General features: G+C 39.8%; 1 protein-coding gene across 2 annotated transcripts; it reads left to right on the forward strand.

Annotated features, from left to right (window-relative positions):
- The first annotated feature begins 705 nt into the window (after positions 1-705).
- On the forward strand, positions 706-13745 carry LOC103155140 (guanine nucleotide-binding protein subunit alpha-11-like). Of its 2 annotated transcripts, none has more exons than XM_007576693.2 (8): positions 706-1193; positions 1318-1474; positions 3546-3730; positions 7486-7640; positions 7885-8013; positions 10580-10709; positions 11235-11388; positions 12486-13745. In XM_007576693.2, the coding sequence occupies exons 2-8, from the start codon at positions 1339-1341 to the stop codon at positions 12674-12676; spliced, it is 1080 nt and encodes a 359-aa protein (XP_007576755.1). In that variant the 5' UTR covers positions 706-1193; positions 1318-1338; the 3' UTR covers positions 12677-13745. The 2 variants fall into 2 exon arrangements, with proteins under 2 accessions (XP_007576755.1, XP_016518815.1); XM_016663329.1 differs by having other exon boundaries at positions 706-1066.
- Positions 13746-17643: the final 3898 nt, after the last annotated feature.

A 17643-nucleotide genomic window follows, 5' to 3' on the forward strand; every position in this document is an offset into this window, starting at 1 on the left:
AGCATTTAAAAAAATATAAGATGATATAATAAAAATGTCAGAACGAAACTGCAAAAAAGAATTATAAATTCAAAGTGTGCCGCCTGTTTGGCCATTTTGTTCCTGCACTATTGGTCGTATTGTTTCATGACTTTCTGCAATATACAAAAAAAGCTACAAACAAAACTAAACGATGCTTATGTGCGTGGGAATGAAACGGGTAAAAAGGGATGTAAAGGTGCACAATTGGTGAAGGGACAAATGAACTTAGTTATTTGTAAATGTATTTCTAATGAAATCTTTCCTACGCGTTTTCTGATTATGGAATTATATTTTGAATCTTTTACTGTAAAAAAAAGTACACTATCAACTTTTTCATCAATATTTGGTTTTCTGTCACTAGAAAGGATGGATTTACTGTTGTCTAGCCTCACTCAGATCTGTTCACTCGTGTACTTTTTTCATTTTTGGACTTTTGTTTTTCTTTTTTTTCCCCTTTTTTTTCCTGAAAGCATCCCTGAAGATGCAGTTCTGTGTGAGGCGGATGCAGCTTTGCGAGTCCACAAGTGGTAAATTCTGTATTTGCTCTCAGATATTTGTAGTAACTCCAAGTGTTAAGTAAATAAAGTCTGTGTCACAGCCCTGAGTCCGTGTGCGTGTGTGTATGTTTTTGTTTGTTTCTTTGGAGGAGCACGGTATATGTAAGGAGATGATGCATTATGATAAAAGGTGAAGCGTCTGCCTGTTGCTCTGTTAAGTGCATCCGTTGCTATCTGGCTAGCACCGGAAATGTGTTCTCCTATAATGTAATATTGAAAGCCCACACGGTTTCCCATCACAGCACAGCCCTCTGTCACATGGTTTAGTTAGTTGGGTTTCATCCAAGGTATCAGCAGGTCGGGAACTGAACGCACAGAATAACGGCAGCTACAGAACATCCAGAAAACTAGTCAGGCGGATATTTTTTATTTTTTATCTATTTTTTTAATTCCACAATCTATTTTTCTTTCTCTTTCAAAACGTTTTGAAGAGGAGGGGGAGAAAATCCAGCATAATAAGCCCGCCACGCCCGGAGCTCTGCTGTAGGGTTTGTAAAGACTCGCTACGCAAAAGTTGTTACACAAACTATGTTTCCTCTTCACAAGAGAGAGAGAGAGAGAGGAACTTAACAGTTGTTCTCGCACTTCCTCAAATTGCCTTGCTCTTGCTTCCAGGTCAGAATAAGAGTGTTTTGAAGTTGCTCAAATGAGACATTTGGCAGTCTAAAATAATGCAGATTTAAAGGTGCGCGGGGCTCTCCGTTCCTCACTTTTGCTGTGCGTGTCTCTGCCATGTAAGGTGAAGCGTTTTCCTGGAGCAATGACGCTGAGCTCCATGGGGACCTGCTGCCTCAGTCCAGAGGCCAAAGAAGCTCGGAGGATCAACGCTGAGATTGAGAAGCAGCTCCGCAAGGACAAGAAGGATTCCCAACGCGAGTTTAAGCTCCTGCTGCTGGGTGAGGGACGAAAACCGCAGTCTGTCTGTCTGTCTAATAGCTTCTGGCTATTAACATATGATTAGGAGTTAGGAGAAATATTTGCCAGCTCCCACCCCCCCAACTCAAATTTTCATTAGGCTTACTAATTAATTGTAAAAACACTGCTTTTTATTCAGTATTTCTACTAGATAACTCAGGGTTTTCACATTTGTATTTCATAGGTAATACTCATGCAACGACAACCGCGCCATTGTGTGATTTGCACGCAGAGTTCATCTATCTCACTGTTGAATCGTGTAAATTGCACCAAAACTCAAAGTGCACATTCGCTATTAATTTGTATAAAAAAAGGCAGTGCAGTAAGTAGCAAGAAATGATCACCCGATTCTTTACATATTCTCTTTAAAATTAGCAAATAAACGGTCCCGTGTTTCACAATATTCAATCAAATACTGATGGTAAACATGGACTGCTGAGGGAAAACTGGTTTAAAGTTTTACTGTGCAGTTTATAGGTTCAGTTACATCAAACGCAATGCAAAGTCTGAGGCTGTTCCAAGGCGGAAAACGACAACAAAAGCAATCATAAACCAACCACTTTCATGATTGCTTGTTAATAAAAAAAAATTAAGGAATAACCAGCCAGTCAACAGCTCAGTGCTCTGATAAATCTAGATGAGGTGAAGAAGACCTGACCAAGTTCAAACTGCGCATAAGAATCCGGAAGATTTAGTTGACTTTGAACGTGCTTCAGAAACTGCTGCTACTTTTGCGGGCTTCACGCGCGAAATGCCTCTCGCGTTCATAAGATCCGTAAAAGAGAAAATATTCATCAAACAGCAGTTGTGTGGACCAATATGTCTTGCTGATAATCACACGTCAGAGCAGTTCTACAGGCACAGAAGTGGCTCAAATAATGACTCATTAGATCCAGGGAACGCATACCATTTCTAAACCTTGTAACAGCCGTGCTAAGGAGGCTCTACGCCATCATTGTCAGTTAAGAACAGGAAACTGAAGCAACAATTCACACAGGCTGACAGTCTGGACAATACCAGATTGGATGAGCGTTTGATTTCATCTTGATTTCGGGTTGAGCATCAGAAAATGGCGTAAACATGAGAGCAGTGGATCCATCCGGCCCGTATCGAGGGGTTAGACTGGCGTAGTGGAGTGGGGAGGATGTTTTCTTGGAACATCTTAGGCGCCTCGGTACAATCTGAGTCTCGTTTAAACATCACAACAGTATTTATGTGCTCTTTGTGAAGCACTTAGTGGTTTTTTTATATTTAGAAACTGCCATATAAATAACATTTACTTGCTTACTTAGAGCGTGCCTGTTCGTTGGGGGCCACTCGCAGCTGTATAACACACCGTGTTACAAAGCTCAGAGCACCTCAAACTGTTACAAAAAGGCCATCGCAGTCACTAAATCTAAATCCAATAAAAAACATCGCTGCGATAGTGTCGGAGCAGGAGATTCGCATTACGCTTGTGCAGCTGACAAATCTGGACCAGCTGTGTGTCGCTGTCGTGTCAGTGTGATATCATCTGAGGAATGTTTCAGACACTTTGCTCAGTCTTTGGCGGCTATAATCTTTCCAAGGAACAAAATCGGCAACGCTGTGAACATGCTGAAAGGCATTTTCGCAAAGACTGACTCATGCGGGATCTGTTCCCGTTACTTCGAATCCAAGAGCGAGCATGACTTTGAGTCTCCTACATTACAGTTGCACTTTGACAATTTATGTGCTGGTCATAAGTGTGATCCGTAAATTTAGACTCGTCAGCTACAGACACAAAGTGCTGCCTCTTCAAGATGTCGCAACGATGTTGGCAATACCGTCACAGTCTGAACAAACAAAGGAAATAACGCTAGAGAAACAAATACAACCAAATTGCATGTTTAAGGCAAACAGTTTCATAATACAGTTTAGAGGCAAAACTTCTTGTTTTTGTAAAGTAAAGACCACATTACGCATTACGGTTTTTAAGATGTCTTTTTTCTGCTTCCTTCTTATGAGTGTGTGAAAATCTCCCAAGTTTTAAAATGAGATGATCTCGTTTCCTTCGCTTCTGTCGGTGGCCAGGAACTGGCGAGAGCGGGAAGAGTACCTTCATCAAGCAGATGAGGATCATCCACGGCCGCGGATACTCTGAGGAGGACAGGAGAGGCTTCACCGGACTGATTTATGAGAACATCTTCACAGCAATGCAGGCCATGATCCAAGCCATGAGCACATTACAGATCTCTTACAAGTATAAGCACAACCAGGTAGGGCCTGACAGCTTTTTCTTCCTTCCTTCCATCCTTTCTTTTTTTTCCTTCTTCTTCATTTCATTGTCGCTTCAGTCAGACAAAGTGAGAAAAGAGGGTTTACTCCACATCGCTTCAGAGAGATATTCGCAAGGTTTACTTACAGAGCATGCGAAAGGCGCATTACAGTGCACAACACACCCCGGCCCGGAAAAGCACTTCTGGTCATTTTCAACAGTGTTTAGGCTTGCAATGTTGCTGCCAGCGAGTTTTGTCTCCTTGCAGAGCAGGGCTGTCTCTCAGATGAACGCACGGCAGAACACGGCAGGCCTGCTGAAGGCAGACAATTCCCTATAAATCCCACAGGAATTTGCACCTGTCACGCCGATGACAGGAGCACATTAGTCTCTTAAATTTGCTGGCCCGCCGAAGTATACAACAGTTAAAAAACAGCGAGAGTTTCAGGACGGGACGAGAGGCAGACACGAGGCGCTGAGTCTGAGTCAGCTTTTGACTTATAAGGGGATGGAGATCCGTGTCGGCTCAGAGGACCGAGGATGGATCTGTAACCCAGAGATAACATATTAGTTTAAATGTGATGATGGTGGAAAGCAAGTGAGCTGCGTCGAATTGGAGTGAATTCGACTTAAAAACAGAATCGCTAGTAGAGGCATTAATTGGGCATTCAAACTGTTGCAGGAGGGATGACCTCCAGCACTGCTCTTTGTTTTTGTGCTGTCTTATAAATGTCTGACTGAACGCATGCTGCTGTCCAACTTCTCTTTTATCTGTGCGGCGTAGAAGACGTGCAGCAGTTTCCACTCCACCTTAGCAGCCTGCTCAACATTTATTTTGCTTCTATTAGCCATAGAGACTCAAACGCTGTATCTAGTGGAGAGGGAGAGAGAGAGAGAGTGACAGAGACATTCTTTTATGATCCACGTTTGTTTATTTGAGTCTCTAGTTCTGATGCCGTCGCTTTAATTGATTCTTTTTGCTGATAAAGCTGAAGATTAGATAACCTGTACCACTTTGTGCCTCGAAGCGGTTGAACGTTTAACTGTGCTTTGCTACGGACACACTCTGCAACTGAGGCATCTTCTGGGTTTATCTGTGGACAACAGGACTCTGTGTACAGAATGTATGCCCGTCTTACAGGAAGCTGTCAAAAGGAGACTAATAGGGCTGTTGCATTAATTACATGATCCATTTATCATCTGATGCACAGCGCCTTGCAGAGGTATTCACACTCTTTGTGGTTTTTGCATTTACAGCACAACCACAATCTTTCAGGTATACACTTCAAATGTGGTGTGGATTGCACTCACTCACTTTTACGTTTTATTTATTTATGGTATGTTTATGTATTTTGGATATTTAAAATGTCCACAATATTACCACAGTAGTTTCTGGGACTATTAATCGAAGCATATTCATGTCTTACAATGGTCCAGTCACAGTCCAGACGTAGCTCCGGTTGAAAATCTGTGGCAAATCTTAGAATCGGTGTTCAGAGACACTCGTCTTTCAGTCTGACAGAGCTTGAGGTGTTTTGCAAAGAAAAACGCACAAAATGTTTAGTTTCTGGATGTGCAACGTTGTTATAAACATACACCAAACATATTCACATTTGTAATTGTGCAAAGCATTGGCTCGGATCGACTGAATGAAAACACAGGTTACAGTTTTGTCAGATTTTTATTGCCTAAAAAGTTAAAGATAGATCTTTTTTTCCCGCCCCCCACTTCACACACATGCTCTACTTTGTTTGTGTCTGTCTCGTAAAACCCATGCGAATAACACTGAAGCTGATGGTTGCAGCATGGAAGAATGCGTAATGTTTCAAGGTGTGTGAATACTTTTTGCAAGGCACAGAAAAACATGACTGGCTTCCAGAACTGTTTTGAATCTGTCAGCAGTAAAGAAAAAGTAGTTCTCCAGAACAGTGATGGCGGAAATATGACACGCGGTAATAGTTTGGATAAAACTGAAAAAAGCTTGCAGTTGCGCCGTTTTGGGAAATATGATTCCAGCAGGAAAACGTTGCACAGCATCCGAATCATTATAATGGGAACACCCGGCTCTTGGCTGGGAGCTTCCACCTTCAGCCTCTTTTGCTGTGTTTTCTCTACAAGCTTATAGCAGGAAGGAAGCCCTTCATTTGGGCCGGTTCATTACAAACCAGCAGGAAACATGATAAAAATCATCGAGACAATGTTTTTAAAACAGCTCCTGGAGCTACATTTAATGAGTGCTGATAAAATCTGCATGCAGCAGCTGTCACTTTGGCTGGAAATTCTTCATACTTGCCGGCTTGCTTTTTGTTTAAATTTGAGGCTGAACGTTTTTTGGAATATTGGATGTAAAACACCAAATGCCAGTGTTAATAACGTAAAACTGTGCACGACACATCAAGCATCAACGCGTAAATATTTAAATAGACGGCAAAGCAGCGATATTCTCCCGCATATTCCTACAAATAACTTAATTAACTGCAGCGTAGGCAGATAAAGGATCCGACAAACAGCTCTGTGATGTTTTTGTTTGATGGAAGTTAATGATGGTTTAATCAGCCTGTTGAGTTTATTTACAGTGGACTAAGATGCATCACCTAACAACGGCATTTTGCTCAGATTAGCGGCTTGTGGTAGGAGCACTATTAGAAGGACCGGTGCAAATCCGCCGCTTTATGAATCATGGATAAAATGTTTGCCGTGACACATTACGCGTCGAGGCAGCTGGGAATGTTTCCTGATGGAGATGTAAGTCGTAAACAAGCGTGCCTGAATGTAAACGGACCCTAGTAGTTCGCCATAAATGATCGCCAAGCTGCTCCAACCCTAAGTAGATTATTGGTGAAGGCTTGCGCTGAAGGTCTGCAGCTGAAGAACTTCAAACAGGAAGTTGGAAGAACCAATTTTCAAAGCAAGAGGTGCTGAACTGAACTTTACGTTATTGTTAAAAGTTCACAAAGGTTCTGACAAGATAAATGTTGTTCCACTGCGTCGCTGCTCGTCTCCATTTTAGACTCAAAAAAGACATTGTTTAAAAATAACATTTCCTTTTTTATTGTTTTGGTTGTTATTTAGCACTCAGTTTTAAGTATATTTAGGTGACAAATGTTTCTCTAGATTTATAGCTTTAGACATTTTAATAGCTATGTTTCTAGCTTGTAAAGCAGCTTGGTAAGTATTGTCATTTTGAAAGTGCAAGTAAACAAAGTTATAGATTCAGCCACAAAGCTGCAGTGTATTTTAATAAGATTTTTAATCAGATTTAATGTGATAGGTCAGTAGAGTGGTCTAGATAATGTTGGAGCAGAAGCAAAACGATAAATTATTTTATTTGCAGATGAAATCTGAAAAATGAGACTCGGGTTTTGTTTTCATCACTGTTAACTCCGAGACATCCACAAATAAAATCTGGTCCAACAAATTCCCCTCAGAATGTACTGAATCAGTAAATTAATATAATTAAGTAGAGTTCGACTGTGTGAAATTTAATCTTATAATTAATCCAGTTTTTTCTGTAGAGGTCTCAGAGGTTTGTTGTAGAACATGTTTGACCAAACGGCATCATGAGATCAAGGGATCAGAGCAGACAAGTCAGGGATCAAGTTGTGGAGAAAGCAGAGACCTGCAGCTCAGGAAGAAGAATTTGTGAAATGGAAAAATCATTTGTTCTCAGTCTGTAGTGATGGCGATCCTGTTGCAAAGTTGTATTTTACAATGTGACCTTTGCACGTCAAACTGACTTTACATTCTGGAGTTCAGGACAACGCCGACTTGATCAGTGGCGTTGATGTGGAAAACGTGAAAACGTTAACAAACCCATACGTGGAGGCCTTGGAGAGCCTGTGGAATGATCCGGGAATTCAGGAATGCTACACTCGGCGGAGGGAATACCAGCTCTCAGACTCGGCTAAATAGTGAGTGTAAACAGACTAATAACTCCTTAAACGTTGTCAAATAGTTTACTGTGCTTAATTCTTCAGTATTCTCAGACAAAAAACAAAAACAAAACAAAAAAAGAGTCTAATAATAATTCCTGTTTTTGTTTTCACCAAATGTCTTAGAAGCAAATACTGAGAATTCAGTTTTCAATAAATAATTCAATTCTAATTTTTCATTTTTCATTTTTTTTAACTCTGCAATATCTCCCATTGCCTCCAGCTATCTCAGTGACTTGGCTCGAATTGCTGATTCCGCTTATCTGCCAACCCAGCAAGATATCCTGAGGGTCAGGGTGCCTACAACAGGAATAATAGAGTATCCCTTTGACCTGGAGAATGTGGTGTTCAGGTGAGTTTTATTGTTTTTGTTTTATGCTTCTCTGGGTTTCTTGCTGCTTCAATATCACAGGTACAACATCTGGTTTGCTGAGGCAAGTATTGATATATATATAAAAAAAAGTTTTATTGGAATATTTGTTAGGAATCCAAAAAAAAGCACATAGTTAATTTATTTTGTTATTTTTTGTCACATATTTTAGTTTTTTTTTAGTTTTATCATTTCAAATAAATAAAAACAGTTGATGCAAATGGCGGATGAAGTTTGTTAGCACTGTAGAGACTACATAAAGAAGAAGAATCGCATTTGGGGAACAGACCAACGACGATCGGGACTGATGAACAGTGTTTGTCTACTTTGTTGCTTTGTTGCTCGGCAACTAAACTTAACGTGCTAAAAATGCGGGGAAAGTCGTACGGGCAACGGCCATTTCACTCTCACTCAAAAATGCGGGTCTATTGAATGAATTCATATTTATTTTACACAGACCACACTGGAAGTGTCGTTCTACAGATCAGTGCTCCCTGCCTCAGTTTGCTCACTTATTTTATTTTATTTTTCTCTCTTTTTTCTTCATCCAAGCATTCCCAACTCTAAAAAAAAAGAAAAAGTATTCTTGGCTGCAGATGATTGATCTGTTCTGTATTGCTGTACTTCAGTCTGGGTTAATGGGGGGGGATTTGACATCCAAACTTACACACAACACAGCGAAGGACCACGTTTTTACTCAATGACTCTTACCTTGTCCAGAGCTGACACTCGGCTCTGGTGCTTGAATTTTTTTGAAACTCATTCCCTGCAGCAGCTCTAATATTGAAGGGCAGCTCTGTTTGTGCAGCCTGCATTTGCTTTGGCTTTGAATAACAGCCGACAGGCAGACAATGGAGACAGCACTGACTCCACCACTTCCTGTAAACTAGCATTCTATATAATCATCCGTCCTCACAGCGGGTTGACAATTTTTTATTTATTTTTTTCATGGCTGTGATCCACTAATCATTGCAGCTCCATCTTTGACTGGGTACATTTTCTCTGCATTGTTTCAGGCACGGCTTCGTTATCGGGGCTTTTCCGAAATTCTTTAGAGCCATTTCTCATCTTTGTTTGGGAAAACGTCTGCCTTTAAAGAAAGTAATACAAAATTAAAACAATTTTGGTAGTCTTAACTGACCTAAAACAGGTAAGCTTAGTCTTATCTTGTTATGGGAGGAAAAGAGGTTGCTACCACACACTGTAAAAAGTTATTACAGTGGGTGCTTGGCGAAGTACTACTCTGTGTCTGGGAACGTAATGCGAATGCCATGCGTTGCAAAAATAAAAGCTCAAAATGCGAGGCACATTGTTGACGCATTAGGAGTGATTGCTTACGCTTTTCCTGTTGTCGTATTTGCATGATTTCCAATTAGTCAGACTGCAGGAAATACCTGATTGCTGCTTTGAATATGACGACCAAACAGAACATGGATCTCATTGCACAGAAGCAGTGAAGATGTTTTAAGGCCCTTACGTAATAGTTACATGATAAAAGAAACTTTTACCGTCTCTGTATTTGCATGGAAAATACTGCAGTTCACACACACTCCATCACTGGGATAGTTGTGGGTCATTATGAGTAGCAGGAGGCATTTTAGGAAATGTAAAAGCTTAATCTGCGTCTGATTTGTTACTCAGTCCAGATTCTTAAACTCTTTAGGTTGAGGCGTGTTTGAAATCAGCAAATAAGCTAAATGTGCGGATGCACTCCTGGTAACGCTTGGATAAACGTCTTATAGCAAGCAGCAGAAAAACCGTCCGCTTTCTGTGCGAACATTTGGATCACTCATCGGAAATAGAGCTCATATACACTGGTTTCCCAGCATGGCCCTGGCTTTTCAGTATCGTTTAAACATTTTTAATAGAGTTGAGGTCTAGAGAAGAATGCTTTAGATGAATAATGCTGGTCTGTTTTGTTCATTCAGTCGCTAGTTTAATGATTGCGCTTTACATGATAAAAACGTAGCACACTAAACAAACGAACAACATTACGTTATGTTGGCCGAATAAAGAGAACTAAGGAAAAGTCACCTGTTCAGAAAACCCTGCTGTGTTCCTATTTCACCAACCTTATTGGTGAGAATGGGCGAAGTTGCAGAATGTACATGTAGTTCTGCAAATTTTTGTTCATTATACACTTCATTTATTTTTGTGACGCAACAACCCCACTAGCAGAGTGAGTGCCAAAACCTGACACTACTACCACCATGCTTGGCAGCTGGTTCATTGTTTGAAAACCTCACCTGGATCCCTTCATGCGTAGCCGTAGATTTGCCAGTGTGGCCAAACAGCTTCATTCTTCTTGTCCTTAAGCTCTGCTGCAGATCTAAATGGTGCTCGAGGGAGTTGACTTTGCAGCAAGACGTTCATTCCTGGTCAGCACATTTTTGACCGCACCTCTAGTTAGTTCTCCTCCCAAACATTTTTTTTTTATCATCTCCCTAACATGCAGTCTGTAGACGTTTGATTGCGCCATGATGTCTTTTTAATCGTTAATCTGTTTTTTTGTTGTTTTTTTTCCCTTTATGAACCCACATCCCCTCAGGATGGTGGATGTGGGTGGCCAGCGTTCTGAAAGGAGGAAGTGGATCCACTGCTTTGAGAAAGTCACGTCCATCATGTTCCTGGTGGCGCTCAGCGAGTACGACCAGGTCCTCGCCGAGTCCAGCCATGAGGTGAGAGGCAGGGTGTTGCTGCTGCTGCTGCTCCTGCTGCTGCTGCCTACAAAATAAAACTTTTTCCCTTTCACACAGTGTCTTATTATTTGTGTGCATGGGGGATGTGAAAGAGGCTCACTTTGGGAAGATAAAAAAAGAAAAAAAATCCTTTTAAGGGACACAAAGGGAGTTTGTTCCCTTTGTTTAAAGCCAAACGTGTTAGGTGGAAATGATGACCCAGATTTCTCAAGTCCGACACCAGCTTGATGCCTCTCTCCCTTCTCCACCCACTCTCCCTCTCTCTCTCTCTTTCTCTTTCTATTTCTCTTTGGTCACGCTCAAAAACCTCCTCTCAATGTTCCTTTGTGGCTGTGCATGAGGTTGACCTGCAGGGGGAGCCCTTTAGTCACTCTGCTCTGTGGAAAACTGTTTTCTGTGACTAATCTGGCAGCCAGCTGAATTTGCTCACACCCATCGCCGCTGAATTACGACTCTCGGGTTATTCTCCTAATATTTTCACTCTTGCTCGTGTGTTTCCCACAGAATCGGATGGAGGAGAGCATGGCCTTGTTCGAGACGATCATAAAATATGAATGGTTCAGCGATTCCTCGATCATTCTGTTTCTCAACAAGATGGATCTGCTGAAGGAAAAAATCATGTATTCACATTTGGTGGACTACTTCCCAGAGTTTAAGGGTAAGGGCTCACATGTTAAAAGTACGGCATCCTACACACCTACTTCCCCCTTCACATGTGTAAAAAGCCTCGTGATATCACAATGTTTCACTTTATTACTTTAATTTAAGTACATTTATATGGGATATGATTTTTTTTATTACAATCACTGGTGTTGGAAATAGCTATAAAATTAATCTAAATTCGAGGTGTAGTCTGATCTGTTTTATACACATGTACTAAACAAAGTTGATAATGCTTAATGTGAGAAGATTGGTACAGTGCATACAAGAAGAAAGCCTAACACACAGAGTTAGAAAACAGCCACCTTAGTGACACCAAATCTCCATAAACGATCATTTTTGAATATTTTTCTTTGTATTTTTAGGGGAAACTTTGAGAAATTTCTGAATTTAAACTCTATCTGAAGAAAGTCTGTCCTACCGTAACAAATGTAAACTGTGGAGTCGGGAATCCAGGGGTGGGATTTTAACTTGGAACAATGAGACTAATTTTGAGCCTTACACATTGAGCTAAAGTCAAATATAATTGTAATGTATCATCATAATTATATGATTATTTTAATCATAATTGCAATTCTAATGACTTACAATCATAATTATAATTAGCTGTACTATAAGTAATAAAAATAGTCATATAACATTGGCAACATCGCTCCAGGTGGGTGGCTTGAAAACAGAAGATTCTAAAAAAAAAAAAAACACCTCATGCCCTCGTGGTTTATGTGGCATCACGAACTCTTTGAAATGGCGGGAGGTTTTATATAAGAAAATCTGTTGCCCTCTACAAAAAAAAAACAAAAAAAAACAGAAAAAGAGTGCAGACAGACCTTTCAGTAAACACTCATCCCAGCAATGAGCAAGAGAGATTGTGCAAGGAGGGATGGACAAAGATCCAAAAGATTAGAGATGAGATTTCTCTGCCATTCGGGAAGATTACTTAAAGGCATTTTTGACACATCTTTACCAGGGAACACCCTGAAATCATTCTTATGCATCTGCAATTGTCACCTTGCATCTATTTAACTCAAGTGAAATCAGCAGTTTTGCTCTGTAAATGTACACTAAGCAAAATGTCCCGCTGGTCCCCTCTCCCAGGTCCCCAGCAGGACGCGGAGGCTGGACAAAAGTTCATCCTGGACATGTTCCTCAGTCTCAACGTGGATGATGAGAAAACGATCTACCCCCACTTCACGTGCGCCACAGACACAGAGAACATCCAAATTGTCTTCAAGGACGTGAAGCACTACATCATGCACTTAAACCTGATAGAACACAACCTGATGTGAGCGCCTGGCGCTACCACTGTAATTTAATCGTCTCAGCGCAGCCCCCCCCCCACCGCCACCCCGGACTGGGAGGGCTCTGCAGCATCTCCGTCCGCTGCTGCCGCTGCCGCTGCTACTGCTGTTCCTGCTGCTCCACACTTTAATCCAAAACAGGAAATTGAAGCGCTTCAGAGCTTGTCATCGAATGACTGTACAGCCGATGCATTTCAAATTTTCTTGTTAGACTCTGTAAGTGGATGTCTTCGGCTATTACAAAGTGTGACCTGCCAATTAAAGTGCTGGCTTTCAGCGGAGTCTAATATAGCGTGCACTCTGGAATTTATCGAGCGCTACGTGGACATTTTGGAGCGGTGGAAATGCACACTGGCAGATTAATAGGGGGAAACATATTTTACTGGCTTCGAATGCCTCGGAGGAATTGTGATGCAGTAGATCTTCCTTCTGGGAAGCTGCGGGACTGGCGGCTCTGTAAAGACCAGCATCACTAAAGTGGTGTTTGTCTTTAAGGTTTGAGTTTGAAGCTTAGATTAGGGCTTGACTAAAAGGGAACAGGTCAGGGAGAACACTAATAACACCGTTCATGTAAAAGAGCACAGCGCATGTTGCTGCATTGCTGCATGAGCTTCAGTTAGTGAAGTCTGGATCAGCACTTTGGATCTCCCTGTGGTGACTTTGCTAAAGAAAACTTTTTTCGGGGGCGGCATCCATGTTTTATGTTTGGTGAGGGGGGGTATTTAAAGGGATATCCAGCATCAATTTACTGGGTAGTAAAAAAAAAAAAAAAAAAAAAAAAGAAATCCCATTCCTTCAGGGATTGTTCTTTTTTTTTTTTTTACTCTGAAGTCTTTAAAGTTGCATAATTTTTTTAATTTGATTAGATTTTGCACATGCTGTATGATATGGTGGTGCTTTGGTTTGACTTTGTTTTATTTCTCTGAGCATTAAAGTCAGTGTTAAAAGGTAAAATCCTAAAGTGAAAATTATTTTTGATCAAATGTATCAAAGAGAAAGTACTTATGTTTACACAACCATGTTCTTCTTAACAATAAAAGTGTGAGTTGGAATCAGATGTTTTCCTTATCTGTACTTTTCTTTATGTTGCCTGATATTGAATATGACCAAGCTAGTCCTGTTCAGATAAAAAACTTTAAATATTGTACAGACAACCTGAATCGATGTGTAAAATATTACACGTTTTTTTTTTTTTTTTGGTATAGAAGGTGGTAAAGTAGTTTTAAAAAGTGTGAATACTGCTCTAAAATGGAGTCCTTTGGACAAAATCATTAATAAAAAGAAAACTCCAACCCATTTGAAAAATACAGTTCAATTACTTTTTTTTTTCCCTATAGAAGCTCAGAAAAGTTTGAAACTTCAGCCATTTTATTGACTGTACAGACGTTGAGTTTTAGAGCACCAGATGTGGCAGGTGTTTCCTCAGTGTGTCCGTCCAGCCTCAGTGTGTCCGTCCAGGACAGATCTAAATTAGATTTACCTGCAGCTGAAAAACATGCATTAGAGGGACAACTTGAGGAGTTCAACACAACAGATAATGTACGTGAGACTACGGATCTAAAAGAGGTTGCAATACACCACACAACAGCTGCAGTAGAATGTATTTATTTTTGATTCAGCTAGCCAAAGAAGTAAAGCATAAACAAGGATGCGTCATGTGCTACATTCAGCAGACGTTCCTAACAAACCACAACACCGCGACAAAAACGCCTTCCAGTACTTTAATCTGCAACTATTTTCTGAATTATATTCAAATGTGGGCAAAAAAAAGAGTAGCGTTCTTTACTATTTCACTTGAAGCTTCATTATTCTGTTAACATTAAGAATGTTACTATTATTTAGAAAGACATCAGATAGTAGAGACTGAAAGATTATTTTTAATTGTCTTATCTTTTTTTTCTAACCATTTGAATATATCTATGTATATATCGTCCTTTTATACCTATGAAAAAGGAACCAAATGAAGAAAATAACTGACAGAAACATAAATGTTCACACCTAAGAGACATAAATCTGCTGTTGAGGGCTGTAATTGCAGTTGTAATGAATGATCTTTTGTTTTTTTTTGGTTTTTCTTGTATGTTTCTTTCCTGATCAGTGAGATTTTGTATCTCCTGAGTGACGGAGGGGATGAAGCGCTCATGGAGATGGGAAAGTGAATTTTGCGAGGAATCATGTTTCTGCCTTGATTTGTGTTGCGAGACTTTTTGTTTTCTGTTTGCTAGCGATAAAAATTGAACCAAGACGTGACACTGAAGGTGGGGATGGATTCTATAAGTGGTCGGTAAACCATGACAGAAAAAAAAAAGTTTTTTTGAGAGCTTTAAAAATATCTCTGCTTCCTGAGAAGATGGCGGGGCTGGACAGCTTTGTTATAAATACTGTCAGAGTGTATTTGGAGGGGCAGATAGTTGTCCATTTGTGTCCCCCGACACGCAAACCTCTCTATCTGATCAACCTGAGTTCCCTATAAAAGCTGCGATGTGGCTGCTGCTCTATCTCTGGAAGAGTAAGAAAAATGTTTTTTTGTCTTTATGAAATCAGACATTTATACGTAAATGTCTGATTTCAAATGTATTTTTTATATAAATATATAAATATTTTTTCTTTAAGTTTGTGAAGGCAACTAAAATATGAAATAAAAAGTTTAGGATCATTGGGTCAAGCATACAATCTTTATATATTTGACAGATAAAGATGATCTACTTGTGTAGATACTTCTGCCGGTTTGTCTTCCTGGCTGCATCCTCTGCTCATCTGGAGTCGTCCTCTTCCTGAAATCCTCCGCTGTGATGCATCCATCTGGCTGGAGCTCTCAGGAGGAGGGCCGTATTTTTAGGCCTGTAAACAGAGACCTACATTGTGCCAAAGAACCATTATTTTCAGGGGACAAACACTTAAACTGCTGCAGCAGTTATGCTCCTCTTGTAAGGACATTTAAAAGCCGTGCTTCCCAAAGTGGAAGTCGTAAACCATATGGAGAATTAGAGGATTTTTAAATAGTAGAAATCAAACACCTGAAAATATTTGCTGTGGATATGATGATAAAGCTATTGTAAACATTTTGTGAAAGCTGCTTTTATCTCCTTGGGTTCACGCTAACAGCTTTCCTGTACTCGCTGCAGAAAAGCAGCTTCACAGCAGGATGCTGGCGCTGAACTATCCCTGCAGGGATGGTGATTTCAGGGAGATGTGCAATGTTAGTTTTCCTCCACATAAAATATTTTTGATGTAGAAAATAAAAAGCTTTTATTTTATTTTATCTAGACAGAGCATCCTTTTCCAAATGTTTGCTTTGTTCGTTATAAAGTTTATGGCAAATTCATAAGCTTATCAAAAAAACCTCGACTGACACACACCATTGTGTATCTGTCTTGCATTTCATTTGCATATTAAAAGGGTGTTTTAATTAGATAAAGCTCCAGCATAGTGAATCTGTAGCATATCTAGTTATTCTTCAGGTAAGCAGGTCGCCACTGATGTTTATTATACATCAAAACTTATTGCGGCATCTCGTTAAATAATCTCTGTAAATAAAATAATCATTTAAAAACTGAATTTTTAGTTACTAATGCTATTTTTGTCCAATCAAAGTTAGTTTGATGCAAGTGTAACCAAAACAAAGTACAAGTGTGAAAGCAGTTTAAAGCCTATTAAAAAAATCAAAAGGAAAAAAGAAGTTTATAAAAGCCTTTGGCTCAAATCCTGAACCAAAATTTAATAGGCTAGTAATTAAACTTTTTTTTTTTGTTTTGCTGTTTCTATGACACTCAGTTTGGAAAATGTTTGTTAAATAAGTATATACAACCGCTATCATTGACAACCGATGCTTGATGACAGATAAACTTGGGTTGCTATGGGCATCGTGTTCTTTGACTGACCAAATGAAGCTTTTCGCAGAAGGTAAGTTTGCTAAGAACACATGTCATTTGTAATGTAAGAAATACTGTACCACCGTGAAGCAATTAAAATGAATGTCAAAGACTCATCCGTCCTTAATAGTCAGCCATTATGGTAAAATGTGGCTGTTTTATGTGCTTATAGGTTCTACAGAATGATTTACATCTGTTTTAATCAATATTTTTGTTGTACTTGCAATACGTGTTTGTCTTTCGCTTATCAGCTCTTGTCCCGAATCTCTCATTCTCATCAGATGCACTCTTTCCATTCTAGTGTTACTGCAAATTGTCATCAACATTTGTTCTAATTTATCTTCACTATGTTGAACTGTAAGTGTGAATTCTACCATTTTCCTTCATAATGAGTTATAGGATGAAGACACATTTATTTTTAATGAGGAAAAGTTGTTTATGGAATAAATATAAATGACTATGTTTGCTGTCAAAACTCATTAAATTCTACAAAGAAAAGCAAAAGATGAATGTTAAACTTTTGCACATTATCAATACCTAAACAAACTAACATTTTAGTGACTCGATGGTTATATTATAGTAGCAGCTTTACATTATTTCATTTCAACAAGTTTCTATTATTTAATTTGGTAAATAAAAAGCATATAACAATCAAGAATTTAAGAGTTCACATCTACTATTGCAGAGGTTCCCAAACTATGGGGCGCGCCCCCTATGGGGGAGGGGGGCGCTGTGCCGTTGCAGGGGGGCGCGGGAAGCCGCATGGATGAAAAAAAAAACAAAAACACGAACGCTGTATGCGCTGGGTTTTTACCTTAGAATGGCCAACTCTCTGTTATTCCTCTGTCAATTTGATACAGTAGGGGCCACACTTCACATATTTGTGTCCTCTGTCACTTTTATCAGCAGTTAAAACTGTTTAATCCGTTGTTAACATGTGGTAACCTGTTTTTCCGAGCCGCCTTTAAACGCAACATGAGCGCTATGACCATAGACATCAATACGTATTAATGTATTGATGCGAGCTATGACGCTCGCACTGGGTTTGGAAACCACTGGGGGGGCCCAGGAGAAAAAGTTTGG

The sequence above is a fragment of the Poecilia formosa genome, unplaced genomic scaffold (assembly GCF_000485575.1).
Source record: "Poecilia formosa unplaced genomic scaffold, Poecilia_formosa-5.1.2 Scaffold414, whole genome shotgun sequence".
NCBI classification, from domain to species: domain Eukaryota; kingdom Metazoa; phylum Chordata; class Actinopteri; order Cyprinodontiformes; family Poeciliidae; genus Poecilia; species Poecilia formosa.

Coding starts and splice junctions, on each gene's coding strand:
- LOC103155140 (XM_007576693.2), top strand. CDS start 1,339: ATGACGCTGAGCTCCATGGGGACCTGCTGCCTCAGTCCAGAGGCCAAA. Junction 10,710..11,234: donor TCGCCGAGTCCAGCCATGAG/GTGAGAGGCAGG, acceptor TGTTTCCCACAG/AATCGGATGGAGGAGAGCAT. Junction 11,389..12,485: donor CTACTTCCCAGAGTTTAAGG/GTAAGGGCTCAC, acceptor CCCCTCTCCCAG/GTCCCCAGCAGGACGCGGAG.